Raw genomic sequence first — 19,285 nt, forward strand, 5'->3', positions numbered from 1 at the left:
GGTGTGGGCAACATGCCTAGAATTAGAAATTGTAACTGGTTGGTAAAATCAGTATCAGTAGTACACAGAGTAGCATGAAACTACGAATTACTAGCTTTATAGTTTGCTCCATACTTTGTATATACAGTACACAGTAGTCCTAGACTTACTATCACATTTGAGCCCAACATTTGTTGCTAAGTGAGATGTTAAGTGAGTTTTGTCCAATGTTATGACCTTTCTTGCCACAGTTAAGTGAATCACTGCAGTTGTTAAGTTAGTAACATGGTTGTTAAGTGAATCTGGCTTCCCCATTGACTTTGCTTGTTAAACGGTCACAAAAGGTGATCATAGGACAGGGGGATATTCCAACCATCATAAATTAGAGTCAGTTGCCAAGCATCTGAATTTTAACCATGGGGATGCTGCAATGGTCATAAGTGTGAAAAATGATCATAAGTCACTTTTTTCAATACCGTTGTAATTTCAAACAGTCACTAAACTGTTGTAAGTCAAGGACTACTTGTATTTACTTTTCTGAAGAAATATCAATACCTCAGTGCTGCAGTAAAAGTAACTGACATATAAATTTTAGGTTATACTCTAATATTTGCTCACCTGGGAGTAAATATTGAATTTAGCCAAACTTATTTCTGAATAAATAGTATAGAAAAATGTTGATTAAGCAATATTAAGGTAAAGGTTTCCCGCACATGAGTGCTAGTTGTTTCTGACTCTAGGAGCCGGTGCTCATCTCCATTTCAAAGCTGAAGAGCTAGTGCTTGTCCGAGGACGTCTCTGTGGTCATGTGGCCGATATGACTAGACGCCAAAGGGGCATGGAACACTGTTACCTTCCCACCGTAGTGGTCCCTATTTTTCTACTTGCATTTTTATGTGCTTTCGAACTGCTAGGTTGGCAGAAGCTGGGACGAGTAACAGGCACTCACTTTGTTACGTGGCACTCGGGATTCGACCCGCCAAACTGCCGACTTTCTGATCGACAAGCTCAGTGTCCTAACCCACTGAGCCACCGTGTCCCTAAGCAATATTAAGACTGTAGCATAATTGTAAATAGAATTTGTTTCTAGATCTGATATATTTTTCCTGTAGTTTGTGGACAAAGATGAGTATCATCTCTCATTGGCTAGAGATGTAGAGTTGAACTTGAGCAGTCAAATCTCTGGAGCCACATCTTGCCTTTCTCTCCTAGATGAAGCAAGCATGTGTTGCATGTGCATTATTTAGAACAGGGGTCTTCAAACTTGGCCCTTTTATGACTTGTGGACTTCAACTCCCAGAATTCCTCAGGCAGGATGGCTGGCTGAGGAATTCTGGGAGTTGAAGTCCACAAGTCATAAAAGGGCCAAGTTTGAAGACCCCTGATTTAGAAGATTCTCCTGTAAGATAAATGGAGGATCCTAATAGGATGTTTCCTGTCAGCAGTTTTCATAGGCATTTCTAATAAAACTAAGAAACTTGAAAAAAAATTTCTATCTAGATTGAGAAATCCTTCATTTTAATACTACGTGATAAGTGAAATCTTTCTCAGCATTCATGAATGTGCTGTTGTTTTGTGACTTTTCAGCATTCATAAACATACTGTAGTAGCCTGAGGATGTGGTTTTTATTTTTTGTTTTTAGAAAACTGAGTAATTATCTAACCCAGATTGGGATCTATGTGAAATCAAGCATTGTTTGTTAATTTAATGAGGGAGATAATACAGTTTTCAGAAAGAGATGATTATATGTCATCCAGGTGGTATCAACTCTTACAGAAAGACCTTTTGTAGGATGATCTGTCCCCAATTTAGCTCTTCCAGCTGTTGTAATTAAATCTACCCTGCTTCAGGTGTCTTCTATTTTCTTCCATCTTTTGCACTGTTACACATTTCTTGATAGCTAGGCCTTTGTATAATACATCCCAAACATGACAATTTTCCATTTGTGAGAACTCTGGATAGATTTGTTACACAATCTGTTTGTCTTCTCAGGTATCCATGGAATTATCAGGAGTCTTCTCCATCACCAGAATTCAAAAATATCAATACACGGTCTATCCTGTTTCTTCAAAGTCTAATTTTAATAGTAGTTCACAGGGAAACCATTGCATGATTTTTTATCTTTGTAGATACAGACATATCCTGGCCTCTGAATGCCTTTCCAAAGCCTTCATGGATATCCTGCCAAGTGCTGGTATGCAGTGTATTTCTTGACTGCTGCTTTATTTACAGTTGATCCTAAAACTTAGAACCAATCAATTGCTAAGCACATTGGTTTGTGCTTAAATTGTAAGCCGCCCTGAGTCTTCGGAGAAGGGTGGGATATAAATGGGATTAAAATAAAAAAAATAAAAAAAAATCCACAAACTTCAGTGTTTTCAATGACAATGCTATGACTTCCTGCTGTGCCTGCTGGCATTTTGGTCTTTATATTTAAACTTAGTCCCATTGTTCACTGGGTTGTTTTAAATAACTTTATTAGAACTTCCAGATCATTTACATTTTTAATCATCAGAGTGCATAGTGCAGATTATTAGTGTTTCTTCCGATTTCAAAACTCTGATCATCTTCCAATTCAGCCTATCCCAATGTATCCTCAGGATATAAATTAAATACATAAACTCTCCTTAATTGCAGAGTAAAATTGTTAAAAGCTTTGAAAGATTAATTCTAACCTGAGTGTGCCTGTCCTATGACATTATCCTTAAGGGAAGGTAGATATTAAACCCATCCTTTGGGAAGGTGGATATTAAATTCTCTAGTGGGTTGGTTGTACATGGCATTAAAACAGCACAATAATTACTTATGAGATGATTGTATGTGTGTGCCCATAGTTCTATATTATCAATAATTAGTTACAAAAATTACATTTATATAATATCAAGCTCTGCGATGAAGTGGCTTGCAAATAATATATTTGTAACATCCTAGTTAAGACTGCTTTTTGTTACTCTAGGATGCATAAAATATAATTATGTTGTCACATTATATTTTGTAAAATGAGATTCTAATACAATGGGAAGATAACAGCTGAGTAACAACTGAAAATACAGTATAATATGTTACCACTAGTCATGGATTAAAAAAACTATTATACCTACCCAGCTCCAATAAATTGTGGCCAGTGTACAAAACAAAAGAAAACAAAAACTATAAAATAGGTCAAACCTATTGTCTCATAGACCAGGGGTGCCCAACCCCTGGGCATGGACTGGTACCAGTTTGTGGCCTGTTAGGAACCAGGCTGCACAGCTGGAGGTGAAGGGCAGATGAAGCTTCATCCATATTTGCAGTCACTCTCCAGCGCTAGCATCACTGCCTTAACTCCAACTCGGCTCATCAGGCATTAGATTCTCATAGGAGTGTGAACCTTACTGTAAACTGCACATGCGAGGGATCTAGTTTGCACATTCCTGCCCCCCCTCCCCGTTTGTGGAAAAATCGTCTTTCACAAAACTGGTCCCTGGTGCCAAAAACGTTGGGGACTGCTGTTATAGACACCTGGACTAAAATGGTCTAAAATCCATATTAAAAAAAACTCCCAAAACAAACAAAAAAAAACAATCCCAGGTTTGGGATCAAAGCCAGGTGTTAAGAGCTTTTTGAAATCCTAAGAGAGAGGGTGCTGCCTTTATTTCTGGTGATGGTGTTCCAGAGGGTGAGGGCCAAGAAGAGAAGGCCTAGTTTCTTTGTCCCACAAGAGGAGACCTGAAATGTTCCCACTCTGCCAGAATGTACTGGATGGACAGAAGGAATCAGAGAAAAGTGGCCCTCAGGTATTCAGACTCTGTGCCATATGTTGGATTGTCATAGAAAAATCTTAAGTGCTTGCTAGAAATTAAAAATAACTTGACGGCATATATATCAGTACCTTAGAGGGCTCTGTATAGGCAGTCCTAGGTTAACAGTAATTGGGACTGAAATTTCGGTTAAGTGCAATGTCACATGACAGCATGCTTAGAGATGGCAATCCTGACACTCCCAGTTGCCATTGTGAGTCATTAAGTGAGGATCTTATTGCAACTTCCTGCTGGCTCCCAACAAGCAAATTCATTAGCAAAGCTGGCAGGAAGTTGGAAATCCTAGATAGCTCAGAAGCAGGCTAATAGGCAGGTAAGTGACTGCTATTGATACATGATGGGCTGTTGCTTGCGATGACTGCTGCACACTATGGGAGAGAGTACAAGAAGCTAGGACACCTGGGGAGGGGCTGAAGAGGCCGCTACAGACTGAGAAAGATTTAGCACAGTGACTTGTGATCTCTGTCAGCTTCCCCATTGTCTTTGCTTATGGGAGGACAGCAGGGAAAATGGCAAATCATGATCATGTGATCACAAGATGCTGCAACTTCATAAGTATAAGCTGATTGTCAAGCATCCAGAGAAGGGTGCTGGGGCAGCTGTAATTTTGTAAACCTCTTCATTAGTGCTATTAACTGAGGAGAACCAATAGTTAATAACAAGCACCCATAGTTAATAACGAATGGGACATGGTGGCTCAGTGGGTTAGGATGCTGAGCTTGTCGATCAGAAGATCGGCAGTTTGGCGGGTCGAATCCCGAGTGCCGCGTAGCAGAGTGAGCGCCTGTTACTTGTCCCAGCTTCTGCCAACCTAGCAGTTGGAAAGCACATAAAAATGCAAGTAGAAAAATAGGGACCACTACGGTGGGAAGGTAACAGCATTCCGTGCGCCTTTGGCGTCTAGTCATGCCAGCCACATGACCATGGAGACGTCCTCGGACAAGCGCTGGCTCTTTGGCTTTGAAATGGAGATGAGCACCGGCCCCTAGAGTCAGAAATGACTAGCACACACGTGCGGGGGAACCTTTACCTTTTTATTACTAATAAATCTAAAATATACATGTGTAGCCATGATCTACCAAGCTGTTGCATAGCCTGTAGGATAATATCTGTTTTCCTTATTTCTATTTTGTTCTGATCAAAGAACACTCCTGGACAGAGTTTTAATAGGAATGTATTGTTTTTCTTACTCTTGTTCTGCAATTGCCAGGATACTAATTGGGATTCAAGCCTGTAATGGAACTAGTAATCTGCAAAAGAATAAGTGGGAATTTATTTTGTATAAACTTAAACCACTGAACTACACAGAGAAAAAATAATTCATGATAGCTATAAATTTCAGGAGTATAGTAGAAGTCACAGCCGAGGAAGAGAGTTTTCCTTTTCATTCTAAATACATGTAGGGAACCAAATTACAGGTAGTCCTTAGTTTAAGACTACACCTACAGTGACTATTCAAAGTTACAATATCGTTAAATGAGGGTGACTTATGACCAGTCCTTGAGGTTGAAGCTTTTGAAGCCTCCCTGCAATCATTTGATTGCAATTTAAGCACTTACAATATCTCAGGGTTTGCCACAAAGAAGAGGGAGTCAAGCTATTCTCCAAAGCACCTGAAGGCAGGACAAGAAACGAATGATGGAAACTAACCAAAGAGAGAAGCAACCTAGAACCAAGTAGAAATTTCCTGACAGTTACAACAATCAGTGAAACAACCTGCCTCCAGAAGCTGTGAATGCTCCAACACTGGAAGTTTTTAAGAAGAGACTGGACAGCCATTTGCCTGAAATGGTGTAGGTAGGGTTTTCTGCCTGAGCAGGGGGTTGTATTAGAAGACCTTCAAGGCCCCTTTCAACTGTTTATTTATTATAATTATTGTTATTGTTGTTGCTGCTGCTGTTGCTGTTATTATTAGGCAACTGGCTCATAATTATGATGATTGCAGTGTGCTATGGTCATGTGATTGTTATTTGTTAAATTCCCTGTCATCTTCCCATAAGCAAAATCTGGGGTAGTTGTCAGGATGTTGCAGGTCACTCCTATAAGTTGCTCCCACTCTGTAGCTTTTTCTCCTGTGGCAAGGGATCTTCTAATGCAGACATGTCAAACCCAAGGCCCGGGAGCTGGAGCCGGCCCGCAAAGTGGTTTCATGTGGCCCACAAAGCCATCCTGGAAACAGTGAGGGAATGGCCCCCACTGCCTTGGCCCTGGCCCAGAGACCCTCCTTCTGCCAGAGACCCTCAGATCTGTCCCACTCCTGTCCCACTCCTGCCCCATAGGCACCCTTGATGCGAACGATGTAGAGCTGGCCATGCCCACCCAGTAGGCCATAAGCACTCTAGCCACGCCCACCCATTAGGCCACACCCACCCTGGCCATACCCACCCAGCCCCCTGAGGGCAACCACAATGCTGATGTGGCCCTCAATGAAATTGAGTTTGACACCCCTGTTCTAATCTATAGCGTCCCCTGCTTGTACTTCCTATTGCCTGCATTCCCTCTGTAGTTCCTGCGTACAGCACCTATCTGTCTGCAATTTATAACCCCAGCCACAGCATCCACCTGCCTGATGCTAACAAGGAGTGCCAGGATTGCTGTTGCTAAGTTATGCAATCACATGATGACACCTTTTAGGACTGCATTGCTTAGCAATAGAAATTCTGGTCCCAGGTGCCATTGTAAGATAATAAAGAGTTTAACAACATGGTGACTAAAGACTATAAGTAAAGACATGATATTAAGCAGTCCTTTGTAATAGTAGTAACTTCTTTTTAGAAGGCAAGAAAGAAAGGAAAGAATATGAAATTCATATGGTGTTCTTTTTACTTTACAAAAACGTGGGCCTAGAATAATGTTGCTAAAAATTTGATCAATTGATCAATAGAAGCATTCAGCACTTTAAGATAATATTTAATAATTTAATGATAAAGTAATAATGAAGGGCTATTTATAGAAGTAAAGGAATTTTTAATTTTAAATATTAATAAAAATCAGTTTAAAGGAAGCCAAAAAGTCTCTGGAATTTAGGGAAAAAGGAATTAAGCATATTTTAAAAAAAAGAAATTCAAAAAGATCTTTGGTATTTTATAGGCAAAATATCAGTGTCAAGTTATTTGTAAGAAATGTTTGTATTTATCTGAGTTGCCTTAAACTAATCCTTATTGTTATACTTTTTATTCTTATTTACAGATTATATCTAGGAGAATTTCAAATCCATATGTGGAAAACGCTCCTAATAAGGTATTGTTACTGTTGTTTCTCTATTTGTATTATTATAGAAACTCTAATCACATTCCTTCATTGTTTTGAGCTATTTTATATTTAAATGCAGCAGTATTAACAGCTCTTTATTTTATTTTTATTTTTTTATTTAAAAAGTTTTACAGTACATTTTAACTTTATCAGTCCCCCCCTCCCCCACCCCTATCTAACCCTCCCTATCCCTCTCCCCCATTCCCCCCTCCCCCCGACTTCCCAGAGCTAAATACAGGGTATAAAAGCAAAAAACAAACATAAGCATCCATATGCTATCTACAATAAACTATTAACTCTATCACCCTCTAGCTCATGTAAATGATTACAAACAATATCAATATTACAGATAAAAAAAAGAAGAAAACAGAAAAGGAGCTTTACTCAAATGCTAAATAAAATTTCTTAATCCCAATCCTTATTCATAATTCCAGATCATCCTTGAATTCAAATAAAAAAGAAATTTAAACAATCTAGCATGACTCAGAAAAAATATAAAAAAATATATATAAAAAGTAAAAAATTTTAAAAAAAATTCATAATCCAATTAAGTACCCTTTATGTGTAGTAAATTAAAAAAAAGTCAACTTGTTATTAATTAAAAGCTTGCACACCCAATCTTAAATTCAGTAAATACTTTTAGTCCAGTACCCTAATATACGTTTCTTGCAACCTGAAAAACTTCCTTTCTCCTCTATGATGAATTTAATCCACTGACATTCTAAATTAAAGATTTAGTCACCAATCTTGACGCCCCAAAGCTTTTGAAGCACGTCTAAAATGACCCCTGTAACTTCTTTGGACCGCGCCCCTCCCACAACTTCACTGTAAGTACACTTTGGGGGTTCCATGACTTTCTGCTGGTCTTGCTCTTGCTCTCGTCTCGCTCGTCTTAGGGCGGCACGCGACATCCTCTGCTCTCCAACAGCAGCCGATGAAACTGTAACTTGATCCCCTCCAACACCATTCTCCTCTGTCTGTCTATCTGCAACATCTTGAGGCTTTCCCTCACCAAATCCCTTTGCAGCTTCCAGAAGTGATAGGGTGGTTGCTTTTAACACATTGCTGTAAAAATCACGTGCCTGAGCCACAGTAACCAAACGATGTCTTTTACCTTCGTGCATCACCACCAGTCCGACTGGAATCTCCCATCTAAACTTGATATCACATTTCTTAAGTTCCTGTGTAAGAAATGCAAAATCTTTCCTTCTCCTTAAAATCTTTGGAGGAATCTCTTTTAAAACCAGGACTTCTTGCTCAGCAACTACCAATTTAGTATCATAAGCAGCTTGAATGACTTCATCTCTAATTACTCTCTTTGTAAAATAGACCACCACATCTCTAGGTAACTTCCTCTGTCTTGCGATCCATGAATTTACACGAAAAATTTTATCCATGCTTCCCTCAATTTCAGATGCTAGCTGGCCCAATACCACTTCCAAAGCCTCAGAAATCAGCTGCTTTAAATCTTCTTTAGGATTCTCTTTTAAGCCCCTAATTCTAATAGCATACTGCATCTGATGATACTGAACAAAGCTCAATTCTCCGTCTATTTTGTCCCTTATATTTTCATTCTCTAATACCTTTGCTTCTAATATAGAGTTCTTTTGACTGAGATCCTTCACTTTTTCCTCCAGCTGTTGCACACATTCAGCTACACTTTCAATTATAGACAACATGTCTGCCCTCATTGCTCTAAACTTCTCTTCCATCTTCTTCTCCAATTTCTCCTCCAGCTTTTTCAATTTTTCATCCATCATATCAGACATTAATTGCGAATGCTTTTCTAAGGCATCTTGTAAATCCTTAAGCGTCAATGCCGGAGGAGATGCAGGAGGAAGCAAAGCTTGCAACGAGGACTGCTGCACCGGGGAAGCCCCCGCACTCCGAAGAGCTTTAGAAGTTTTGGCCGCCATCTTTCCCCACTTTCACTTATTGTGCACTTTCACTTTGAAGCTATAAAATCCATTGAGCTAGAGAGTAAAAATAAAAGTCCACATCACCATGACCTCCTGTACCGCTCTGCCTGCATCTTGATACTCCAGGGTATTTCCTTCTGGTAGGGGTGGTTGCTAATGCCTGGCTCTGCTCCAAAAATCACGGAGCAGAGACGCTGCGCAGCTTGGAGCAACCCAGGCTTCGGGGGGGCTCAATCCTTCAGCCGCCCAAACTCTCAGCTCAGGCGGCCCCGGAGAGCTCAACCCCTACCTGGGGCCTCACCCCCTCCTCTTCTCCCGAGGAGGGGGCTTCAAATCCATCTAAACAGCTGATCGGCACTGTTTACGATGGATAAACACAGCTGCGGAGCGGACAGCCCGGAGGCGGCTGTCTTCGGCGTCACATCGCCACCGGAAGTCCCAACAGCTCTTTATTTTTGAGCCCATAATTGCCATGTGGAATGTAATTTTAATATATAATTTTTATTGATAACTAAAACCATACTTTAAAAGGTGAATGAAATTGTGCTGTAATCGTTTGCTGTGTCTTGCAAATTTTATATACTTGCAAAGCTATATATATAACTTTCTAAATTGCAAAAATTAATGTCCGTCCAATTTATCTTCTTTTAGATTTATGGAGAGGATGCCTTGTGTGCTGGAAGAGCACTCAGAAATGTTTTCCGGTTACAAGCTTCTGCTCTGATAAAAGATAGAATGTCTCTGATGGGCCTTTGCAGGTAACACTGCAATTAAAATATCAATTAAATATGTTTTAATCAATTAAAACATATTTAAGCCATTTTTAATGTAGAAAATCATTCACTATGGGAAACACAAGTAGAACACAAGTATCATTTTTTCTTTTCTCCTTCCCAATAAAAATAAAGATTTCAATCAGAAATAGACAAAAATATATTATAATTTAATGTTAATCTGTATGTTAAAGTAGTAATAGAGCCTTTTTATGTTATAAAATAATCTATTGGAAACAACACTTCAATAGATTTAGAAACATTTTTTCAATGAGAATGATAAACTTGATCACTTTTGCATAATTTTTAAATCTTCATTTTATTTTTGAAAGGGTCAGTCTCATTTTGAGTACACATTTTTATTTTTATTTGTTCCAGCAACTGTAGAAAATTCTGATTTTTTGCTAGCTCGTGAGAACAAATTCTGGCAATGTTCCAGCTTTGTATTTCATACCCTGCTTATGCACTCAAAGTTGGAGCCTTGCCAGAACTCCTTTAAGTTTTAGGTTAGACAGACAAGCTTTCGGGGGATGCAGGAACTGATTTTGGTAGTAATTCAAATGTGTGTGTGAAAGCCACGAGGTTTGCACAGGCAAAAGCAGACTCTTGTCAGAACTTTCCAGCTGTTGTCCTGTCCAGTTGGAATAAGAACAAGTTCTGATTGTAACAGTGGTTCAAATAATTCCACAACTGTTGTGGCTCAAATAATTATCCCCAAATACTGCATTAGTTGCTCTTTTAAGGATATTTTTTGTATGACTCTTTTCCAAGAAACTAGGGATAGTTTCAAGGGAAGAAGGATCACTCAGATGCTGCTGGCCTCCCCCCAAAACTGAGTGGTTTCACAGCTAACTAAGGGCCTTATTAAATGCTCAAAGTAAAATGCAGCAGGAAAAAAAACAAACTGGGATTGACACCAACCAGGGTTTCTGTGACAACAGTAAACACTACCAGGTTTCTTCTTAACATATCTGCCTGATTACTGAGACTACATGTTAAATAGCTGAAGTAAATTAGATCTGGCAATAAAAGTGTGGGCAATCACTAGAAAGAGATACAGAAGCCTGATATGTTGCTACTATTTAGTGATTTTTATCTGGATTTTTCTTTCCTTAGTGTTTGTGAGTTAGTGTCTAGTATGTATGTGTAGTGTATATGCATAGAAAAGAGAGCAAATCAGTTTAGTTGATCAAATAAATAGATGAACAGTCAGCAAAAGCTTATTTGCACTAGGTAGACTCATCTCATCTTTTATTGGAGTGCTAAATCAAGGAAACCAATCACTCGGAGTAAATTGTACACCACTGGGCTAATGTAGGAAGTACCCTCCCTCTTCTAATTTATTGCAGCAGGTGTTCCTGTTTGGGGCAAGCACTTTCAATTCTGTTGCCAAACATATTTGCTGCCTGGATCATGTGGAAATTTTGTTTTCTTCATGTTAAGTTGTGGGCTCTTGGATGCAGGAATGACGACACGAGGCTGAGTACAGGATAACTCATACTTTATTCTTGCTTGAACTGTACTGAAACTTAGGCTGCAACCAGCCACAATATATAGTCTAGCCCCTAGGCGGCAGCCAATTGGTTTGAACCCACTCTTGCCACCTGGGGCTAGCCAATTGCTGGACTGGAGACAGCCAGTCTGGGTTGCTGGAGAGCCGTTGGCTGCTCTAGCAACGCACGTGGTGTATTACCACAAGCCCAGTACATAACACTTCACATCTCCCTATAACTGCAAACACAAAAGACAATGAGAAATAGCTAGAAGGGCCTTGACATTTTTATGGAATCTTGTTTGGTGATTCCAATAGGTACAGCTGGAGTGCTGTAGCTATTAGGCCTGTGCAAAAAGTTTAGAGTGGGATTTGCTCCTAGAAAATTCAGCACATCAAGGCTCTCAGTATTTTCTAGATAGATTTTAATTCACCAGCTATTACAGTGGAAGTGGCTCATGGCAGGCACACAGTGGTTCAAATGGCTGTTTTGATAGCTAATTCTGAATATGTAAACTTCATGGCACCTGTTGTAATGTAACCAGCCTTTGGAGTGAACACAGTTACATTAAACTGCAAAGTTAGATATAAAAGATTATTGGCATAGTAGCATGTTCGTCATTTGTGTCACCAGGATTTAATATTAAATATATGCTGTATTTAGGTAAGTGTATTTCATCATGATATGAATCAAAGTACAATATATATTTATTTAAAAGTAAGCCTGACATGAGCACTGAACATATTCTCTTGTTAAATACTTCAGGATTACAACTTTGATCTTTATTTTGTCAGGCAAAGCTGCATTGGATCTGAACTGGTAGATTGGCTTTTGAAATGCTGCACTTTCATTAAGAGCAGATCTACAGCAACTGGTGTCTGGCAGCTACTACTAAATATGGGAATTGTGTTTACAGGTTAGTTTTACAGTAGCAAGTCCAACCTCTTGTGCAAAACATTCAATTTCTCTTTTTTCATCTTTATTGGAGCATCAGATTTACAATATGTAGAAAAAAATAGAAAAAAAGTATTATTTTGAAAATAGTCTCCTTTTATCATACATTTGTATCTTTCATATTCTGAATAATTACAATGATATATTTGCTAGATATTTATGCCCATGAAAGTACATATCAGTTTTCATAATATATATCACTTGGTTATTTTTATCATTTTTTTCTGGACATTATTTCCATTAAATTTCTAAAATCTACATAGCAGATTCACTGTATGCTTATGATATTTGAAAATAATTTTTTGACTGAATATGCATTCCTTTTTCTATTTATTTCTTTTTCCTCTTCAGTCATTTTTTAATGATATTTTTTTTGATGGTAAGGCCCTTTGGGGAAGACAGCTATCTTCTTGTATTCAAAGGTGGCATGCATGTCCACACATACATTAATAAATATATTGCTTTCATATATATGTGTGTTCACCTTTTTCATGTTTTACCACATTTATCATGGACCCATCCACATCCAAGCCATTGATATGTCTGGCCTCTCCATCCACCTTCTTTATTTATGACTGAACCTTTTCTTCATCTCTCTGCTAGATCTTTTTACATTGGTTCTTGCTATGATGTTTACCTTTTCTTCAGATAGCTCAGTATGACTTGCTTAATGTAATGTTTCATTGTTTTTTATGGATTACTGTGCTTACTGTACTCTATAAGGCTTTGAATCTTTACTGAATGACTCTTGAAAAACACTTAAGATATCTTAAGTGGTACGTTTTTGCAGCATAGGGCTTGAATAGAAGTATAATTAATGCAGATTCATCTATCAGCATATTTGTTGAAAGAATTTCTTGTTTCATTCAAACCATGCTAAAGTAGAGCCACTTTTCAGTAATAGCTTGTTACAACCATATTTTTTCCAGTTGTGTGCTCTGAATATTTTATTTATTTTATTTATTTTAATCCCATTTATATCCCGCCCTTCTCCGAAGACTCAGGGCGGCTTACAATCTAAGAAGCACAAATCAAATGTGCTTAGCAGTAGCCTTCATTCTATGTATATGCCTGCTTATTAGGGCTTTCACACACACCCCAAGCGGCATTATTACAAAGTCAGCTTATTGCCCCCAACAATCTGGGTCCTCATTTTACCAACCTCGGAAGGATGGAAGGCTGAGTCAACCTTGAGCCTGGTGGGATGCGAACCTGCACTAATTGCAGGCAGCTGGTGTTACTTAAGGAGGCATTAGTCCACTGCTACATATGCATGCAGTTTATTTTTTCCTCTTGGTGAAGACGTTCTACTATATAAAATGGAACCATTTTATTTCAGTGTGTGCTGTGAGAATAGTTTCTGTAGTTAGCATGGCTTTGTTTGTTGAACAGGGTTCTTTTTAATAATGTTATTTCTAACTAGCATCTTGTAATGAACAGAACCAGCTTTCATAGGTAGTTTATCATTAGACCAACATGCACTCATGAAAGAGTTTTTCAGAAAATGAAATGTTTTGTTAAGGAAGCATAACTCATTGATTCTGTGATAAGTAGTCAAATGGTTGGCTGAGATTGATAAGTTATGACACCTGATAGAAGAATGATTTATGGTGGTTTGATTAGAGCAGGGGTGTCAAACTCAATTTCATCAAGGGCCACATCAGCATTGTGGTTGCCCTTGGGAGGCTGGGTGGGTGTGGCCAGGGTGGGCATGGCCTACTGGGTGGGCGTGGCTGGAGTGGGTGTGGCCTACTGGGTGGGCATGGCCAGCTCTACATTGTTCGTGTCAAGGGTGCCTGTGGGGTCCTGGGCAGGAGTGGGACAGCTCTGAGGGTCTCTGGCAGAAGGAGATAGGACTGGGGCAAGTGCCAAGGCCTGGTCCACTGGAGGAGCCTCACTGTTCCTCTCAGGCCATGGTGGTGGTGGGGGCTGGATGGTGGCATGGAGGTCAAATGCCCAGCCCTCAAGCACCCGCAGCACTAAGCCCAGCCCCACTTTCCCAACGATGGTGCCCAGCTGCACTTACCTCCTCCTCAAGGCTGCTGCTGCTGTGCTTGCTCTCCTTAGCCAGGTTGCTCATGATGGGTACGAGGGCAAAGTCAAGAGGGAAGCCCACTCCCTCTCCATATGAAGAGACCTGGCTTTGTTCCTTAGCAATAGGATGGTAGAACCCCCAAGATAGGCCAGGAGGAGGGGGCAAGGGGATGTTGAAAGGGCAGCAGGGAAGGTCTAAGGCAGGACTTCCTTCAGACCCTCCCTCTTCCCTCCTTCCTTCCTTCCTTCCTTCCTTCCTTCCTTCCTTCCTTCCTTCCTTCCTTCCTTCCTTCCTTCCTTCCTTCCTTCCTTCCTTCCTAGAGTGGTGGGAAAATATTTGAGATGAGGGAGGTAGAAAAACAGGCAAGAAATGCAGCTGGGGAAGTGTCATCCTTCATGAGGAATGAAGAAATGCACCATCACCTGGAAGTGACCAGCACATGGCCCTCGCCTACTTCACATATCCGGCTTGGTGGGCTCTTGGGGAGGGGATGCCATGAACAGCATGACAGTTGATGTTACCTGTGCAATGCTGCCCAGCCCCCAGCCTGCCCAATTTTGGCAGGCAGCGGGGCGCTCTCCACACAATGCCGAGAGGCTGAGCCAGGTGGCATGAATCTGAAGAGACGCGCAACACTGCCCAGGCCCTAGCCTGCCCGAAGTAGGCAGGGCCATGTGCTGGCCACTTCCAGGTGATGGTGCATTTTTTCATTCCTCACAAAGGTTGATAACTCCCCAGCATGCGCCCAGGGGGCAGTGCCGATGCGGCAGGGGCTGGTCCCTTGCTGTTTCCAGACAGCCTTGTGGAGCTAAGACTGAATGTATTTCAGCATAGATAGCCACCATGAAATTGTACATTGGCCCCCGGCCGGTCTGGGCTGGGGCCAAGGCAGTGGGCGCTGTTCCCACACTGTTTCCAGGATGGGTTCACGGGTCACATGAAACCACTTTGGGGCCGGATCCAGCCCCCGGGCCTTGTGTTTGACATGTCTGGATTAGAGAGAATTATTACTGATCTATAACATTCTGTCCTAAAAGTTAGAGAATAGAGATGGGAAGCTACTGATGAAGGAATAGAAATTCTACTGTCCACAGATTGTAGACTTTAATCATGTGCTGCTAGTGCAGTATTTTTTTATTTCTATCCTGTTTCTTCCCTATGGATCAGTTCTCATAATGCTGGCTGAGAATTATGGGAGTTGTAATCTAATATATCTAAATGGTATTTTGGGAAAACTGCACTGGTCTTCTCCCTACACAAGAACCTGTGAAGAAATAATTGGTTGCCATATATATGTATTGGTCTTTGCTATCTTCTTCAAATTGACCAGTATTTCTGAACCTTAGCCATTTTAAAATGTGTGAACTTCAACAGCCAGAATTCTATAACCAGCATGTTGGAGGTTGTTGAAGTTGAGAAACAAGATGTAATCACACTCATGTTATTTGTCTTGCAGTAGTATGGAAGTGTTGTTTTCCTTTGTTTTATGCCATTTTCAGAATCTTTGCTTTCTAACTTTCTATCTAGTCTATAGCACTGGAATTCTTGGGGAGGAGGTTTTGCCATACAAATATTTCCCTTGTAATGTATTGAGCTTACTTGTTAACACCATGTGGTAATGGCTGGAAGGCTGTTTGAGTAGGGAGTTAGCTAACGGCTCCCAGCACCTCAGACAACCCATCTCCAGCGCTGCTGTTGGTTGCCCCTAAGGCGGCAATAGGTTGCTTCAAACCTATTGACTGCCACCTAGGGGCCATCTGCAGACCAGTTCTCCAGTTCAGATTCTGCAAGCAATAAACCATGATCTTTGCTGAACTCACTTGCCTCGTCTTCATTCCTGCGCAATGAACACAGTATACAACACTGGCGACAAGGATGGGATCCTGCTTCTCCGTCGGAGCTGAAAGTCACTAGGGGAGAGGCAGTGCACGCCTGGTGGGAAAAGCAATTTCCCCCCCTATGGTCGGCTAGCTAAGCCACACTAGCAACCATGCGCTCAGAGGACCAGTGCCTGAGCAACAGTGAAGCAGGATTCGAAGACACAGAAGCCAGCCGCGAAGACTAGCAGTATGCCCAAGGTTGGAAGGCTGCAAGAATTCGACATCAAGAAACCAGAAGGATGGCCCTTGTACCTGTCCCAGGTCGAGAACTACCTTCAGGCGAACCAGATAGCAGAGGACAAACTGAAGGCTGCCACGCTGCTGTGTGTGTGTGCAGCCCAGCGATGTTCGATCTGGCCGAAAACCTGTTCACGCCCACGCTGTTGGAGTCCATCTCCTACGCTGAACTGAAGGAAGAAGCTCAGAGGACACTTCCAACCAAAGATGTCAGTGATTGCATGGTGCTACGCCTTCGAAGAACGAATACAGCAGCTGGGAGAGACCGTTAAAAAATTCCACAACTACTTATATGGCAGGGACTTCACGGTCTTCACAGACCACAAACTGCTACTGGGGTTATTTACCACAGACAAACAGACACCCCATATATTATCCCATAGAATGCTGAGATGGTCTATTTTTTTTATCAGCGTACATGTTTAAGCTGGTTCACAAACCCGGCAAAGAAATGGGCCTTGCAGACAGCCTGAGCAGGCTTCCACTGCCACAAATCAAACCAGATCCGGCCCCAGCAGCCCGCGTATTGTCCATTCAGGACTTGCCAGAGTTTCCCCTCCACGCTGGGGACATAGCTGCAGAAACAGGAGCTGATAAGACACTAAGTAGAGTGCTTTCTTGGGTGCACCCAGGGTGGCTGGAGAAAAGCCCAGGCCCTGAATTTCAGAGTTATTTTACTACAAGACACGAGCTAACAGCTCACAAGGGTTGCATCTTATGGGGGAACAGGGTCATAGTCCCCACCTCACTAAGAGACAGGGTCTTACAATCACTGCATGAAGGCCATCTGGGTATTATCCATATGAAAGCTTTAGCTAGAAGCTACTTATGGTGGCCAGGATTAGACAAGGCCATTGAAGCCCAGGTCCATGGATGTTACACATGCCAACAATCAAGGCCTGAAATGCTGAATGCTCCAGTTCACAGGTGGGAGGAGACTCACACTCCCTGGTCTAGAATTCACATAGACCGCTGGGCCCTTTCAGGGACAGCTCTTCCTTATAGTGGTCGACAGCCACTCTAAATGGCTTGAAGTAATACCTGTTGCAAAAATGACTACTGCTAGGACCATCCAGGTGCTTAGGAAACTCTTTGCCATGCATGGGCTGTCAGACATTGTAGTATCCGACAATGGAGCCCAATTTACTGCAGCTGAATTTCAGGCGTTCCTGAGAGCAAATCTCCTCAGACATGCAACATCGGCCCCCTTTCACCCATCCACCAATGGTCAAGCCGAACGCATGGTCCAGACCACAAAAGAGTCACTGAAGCATATAGTGACTGGGGACTAGCATCACAGATTGGCAGATTTTTTTACTTTGCCAGCATTCCATGCCCTGCACAGCTACAGGGAAAAGCCCAGCAGAGCTGCGCTGGGGGAGGTGGCTGATCACGAAACTGGACAGGTTGCATCCAGATAGGGTGGCAGCAGAAGCTTCACATCCAAAACCCTTGAGGGGGCTGCAAGTGGGTGACGGAGTGTGGGCCAGGAACTATGGGCATGAGAATATGTGGGTGCCAGGAAAAATTACTAAAATGTCAGGTCCCCTCTCTTACGAAGTGGGGCTGGAGGGTGAGCGAGTTGTCCGGTGCCACATCGATCAACCAGGAAGCGTTATCCAGAATGGCCACAAAGCGAGGACTTTGTCACAAGTCCTTACCAAGGTCCACAAACCGGCAGCCAAGCCGGCCCATGCATAGACTCTGAAGGCTCACACAGCCCAAGCAACGAGGAGTTGGCCATAGAGGAGGGGAGTCCAGAAGTGCAACATGGGTCCCCTGATGGAGAAAGCCAACCAGACTTTCACAGCCACTGTGCTAACTCTGCTGAACAAACTGACTCTGGGGTGGGCCAACCTGGAATGGCCAGCCAGAGATCACCAAACCATCCTGAATCAATTGAACCGACATTGGTCTACCCAGCCCGGCGGGCAAGCTGGTAGGCCAGGAAGTGCCTGGGTCCCCCAGGCATTCCACAAGGGCTCACAAATGTCCTGCTTATCTGCAAGATTGTGTGCTAAAATAATAAAGCCATAATGTTGTATGTACTTATGTTAGCTGCTGACCTACAAGATTGTACTAAACAATGGAGCTATAATGTTGTAAGATAATTTATTGTGCTGCTAAGTGGAACCTATTCACACCAATGTTAAGTCTTTGTAAATTGTATTGCTGTAATCACTTCTGTTGTTGCTATACTGTTGTTCGTTCTAAGGGGGAAGGGGTGTAATGTATTGGGCTTACTTGTTAACACCATGTGGTAATGGCTGGAAGGCTGTTTGAGCAGGGAGCTAGCTAACGGCTCCCACCACCTCAGACAACCCGTCTCCAGCGCTGCTATTGGTTGCCCCTAGAGCGGCAATAGGTTGCCAGGGTATAAATTGCTGCATCTGCAGCCCAGTTCTCCAGTTCAGATTCTGCAAGCAATAAACCATGATCTTTGCTGAACTCACTCACCTCGTCTTCATTCCTGCACAACGAACCCAGTACACAACACCCCTAACTCTATTTTTCACGTTTATACACAGATTGCCAAATGCTTTTACTTGATGAATTATAGACTAAAGTTGCATGTATGTATTTGACTTGTGACAATTATGTAAGAGCCATTTCTTTAAATATATATTATATATATATATTTTCTTTTCTTTAAACAGTGGATAAGCAGACATATTTTCTAGACAGGTATGTTTTCTACCAGTTCTCATCTGATGAATGCACATACCTGTTCTGTGAATACGAAGGAGAAAAAAGATGGAAAAATGGTGTGAAATTTCTATTGAAGATGGTACCTGTTACTTCTTCAAGTATTAATATGTGTAACCTGTAAGTATATTTCTGTTAGTTACTGACTGACTTGGTTCACATATACATTAAATGTTTTGGTTTTTACAGCATGTCATGAGTCTATTTATTATGATTTATCTTACTTTTCAATCATTTTAATAAAATTTCAAAATAT

At 41.4% G+C, this 19,285-nt stretch overlaps 1 protein-coding gene across 1 annotated transcript in view; it reads left to right on the forward strand.

Annotated features, from left to right (window-relative positions):
- Positions 1-19,285, forward strand: part of RAPGEF5 (Rap guanine nucleotide exchange factor 5) — a gene marked incomplete at its 5' end in the record, with an annotated part of 119,272 nt that overhangs the window by 7,630 nt on the left and 92,357 nt on the right. The window contains 4 exons of the mRNA XM_083376175.1: positions 6,970-7,020; positions 9,603-9,709; positions 12,012-12,133; positions 18,981-19,149. Of these exons, the coding sequence (XP_083232301.1) occupies positions 6,970-7,020; positions 9,603-9,709; positions 12,012-12,133; positions 18,981-19,149 (449 nt within the window). The remainder of the gene's footprint in view (positions 1-6,969; positions 7,021-9,602; positions 9,710-12,011; positions 12,134-18,980; positions 19,150-19,285) is intronic.

The sequence above is a fragment of the Vipera ursinii genome (genome assembly GCF_947247035.1).
Source record: "Vipera ursinii genome assembly, chromosome: Z".
In the NCBI taxonomy this organism is placed as follows: domain Eukaryota; kingdom Metazoa; phylum Chordata; class Lepidosauria; order Squamata; family Viperidae; genus Vipera; species Vipera ursinii.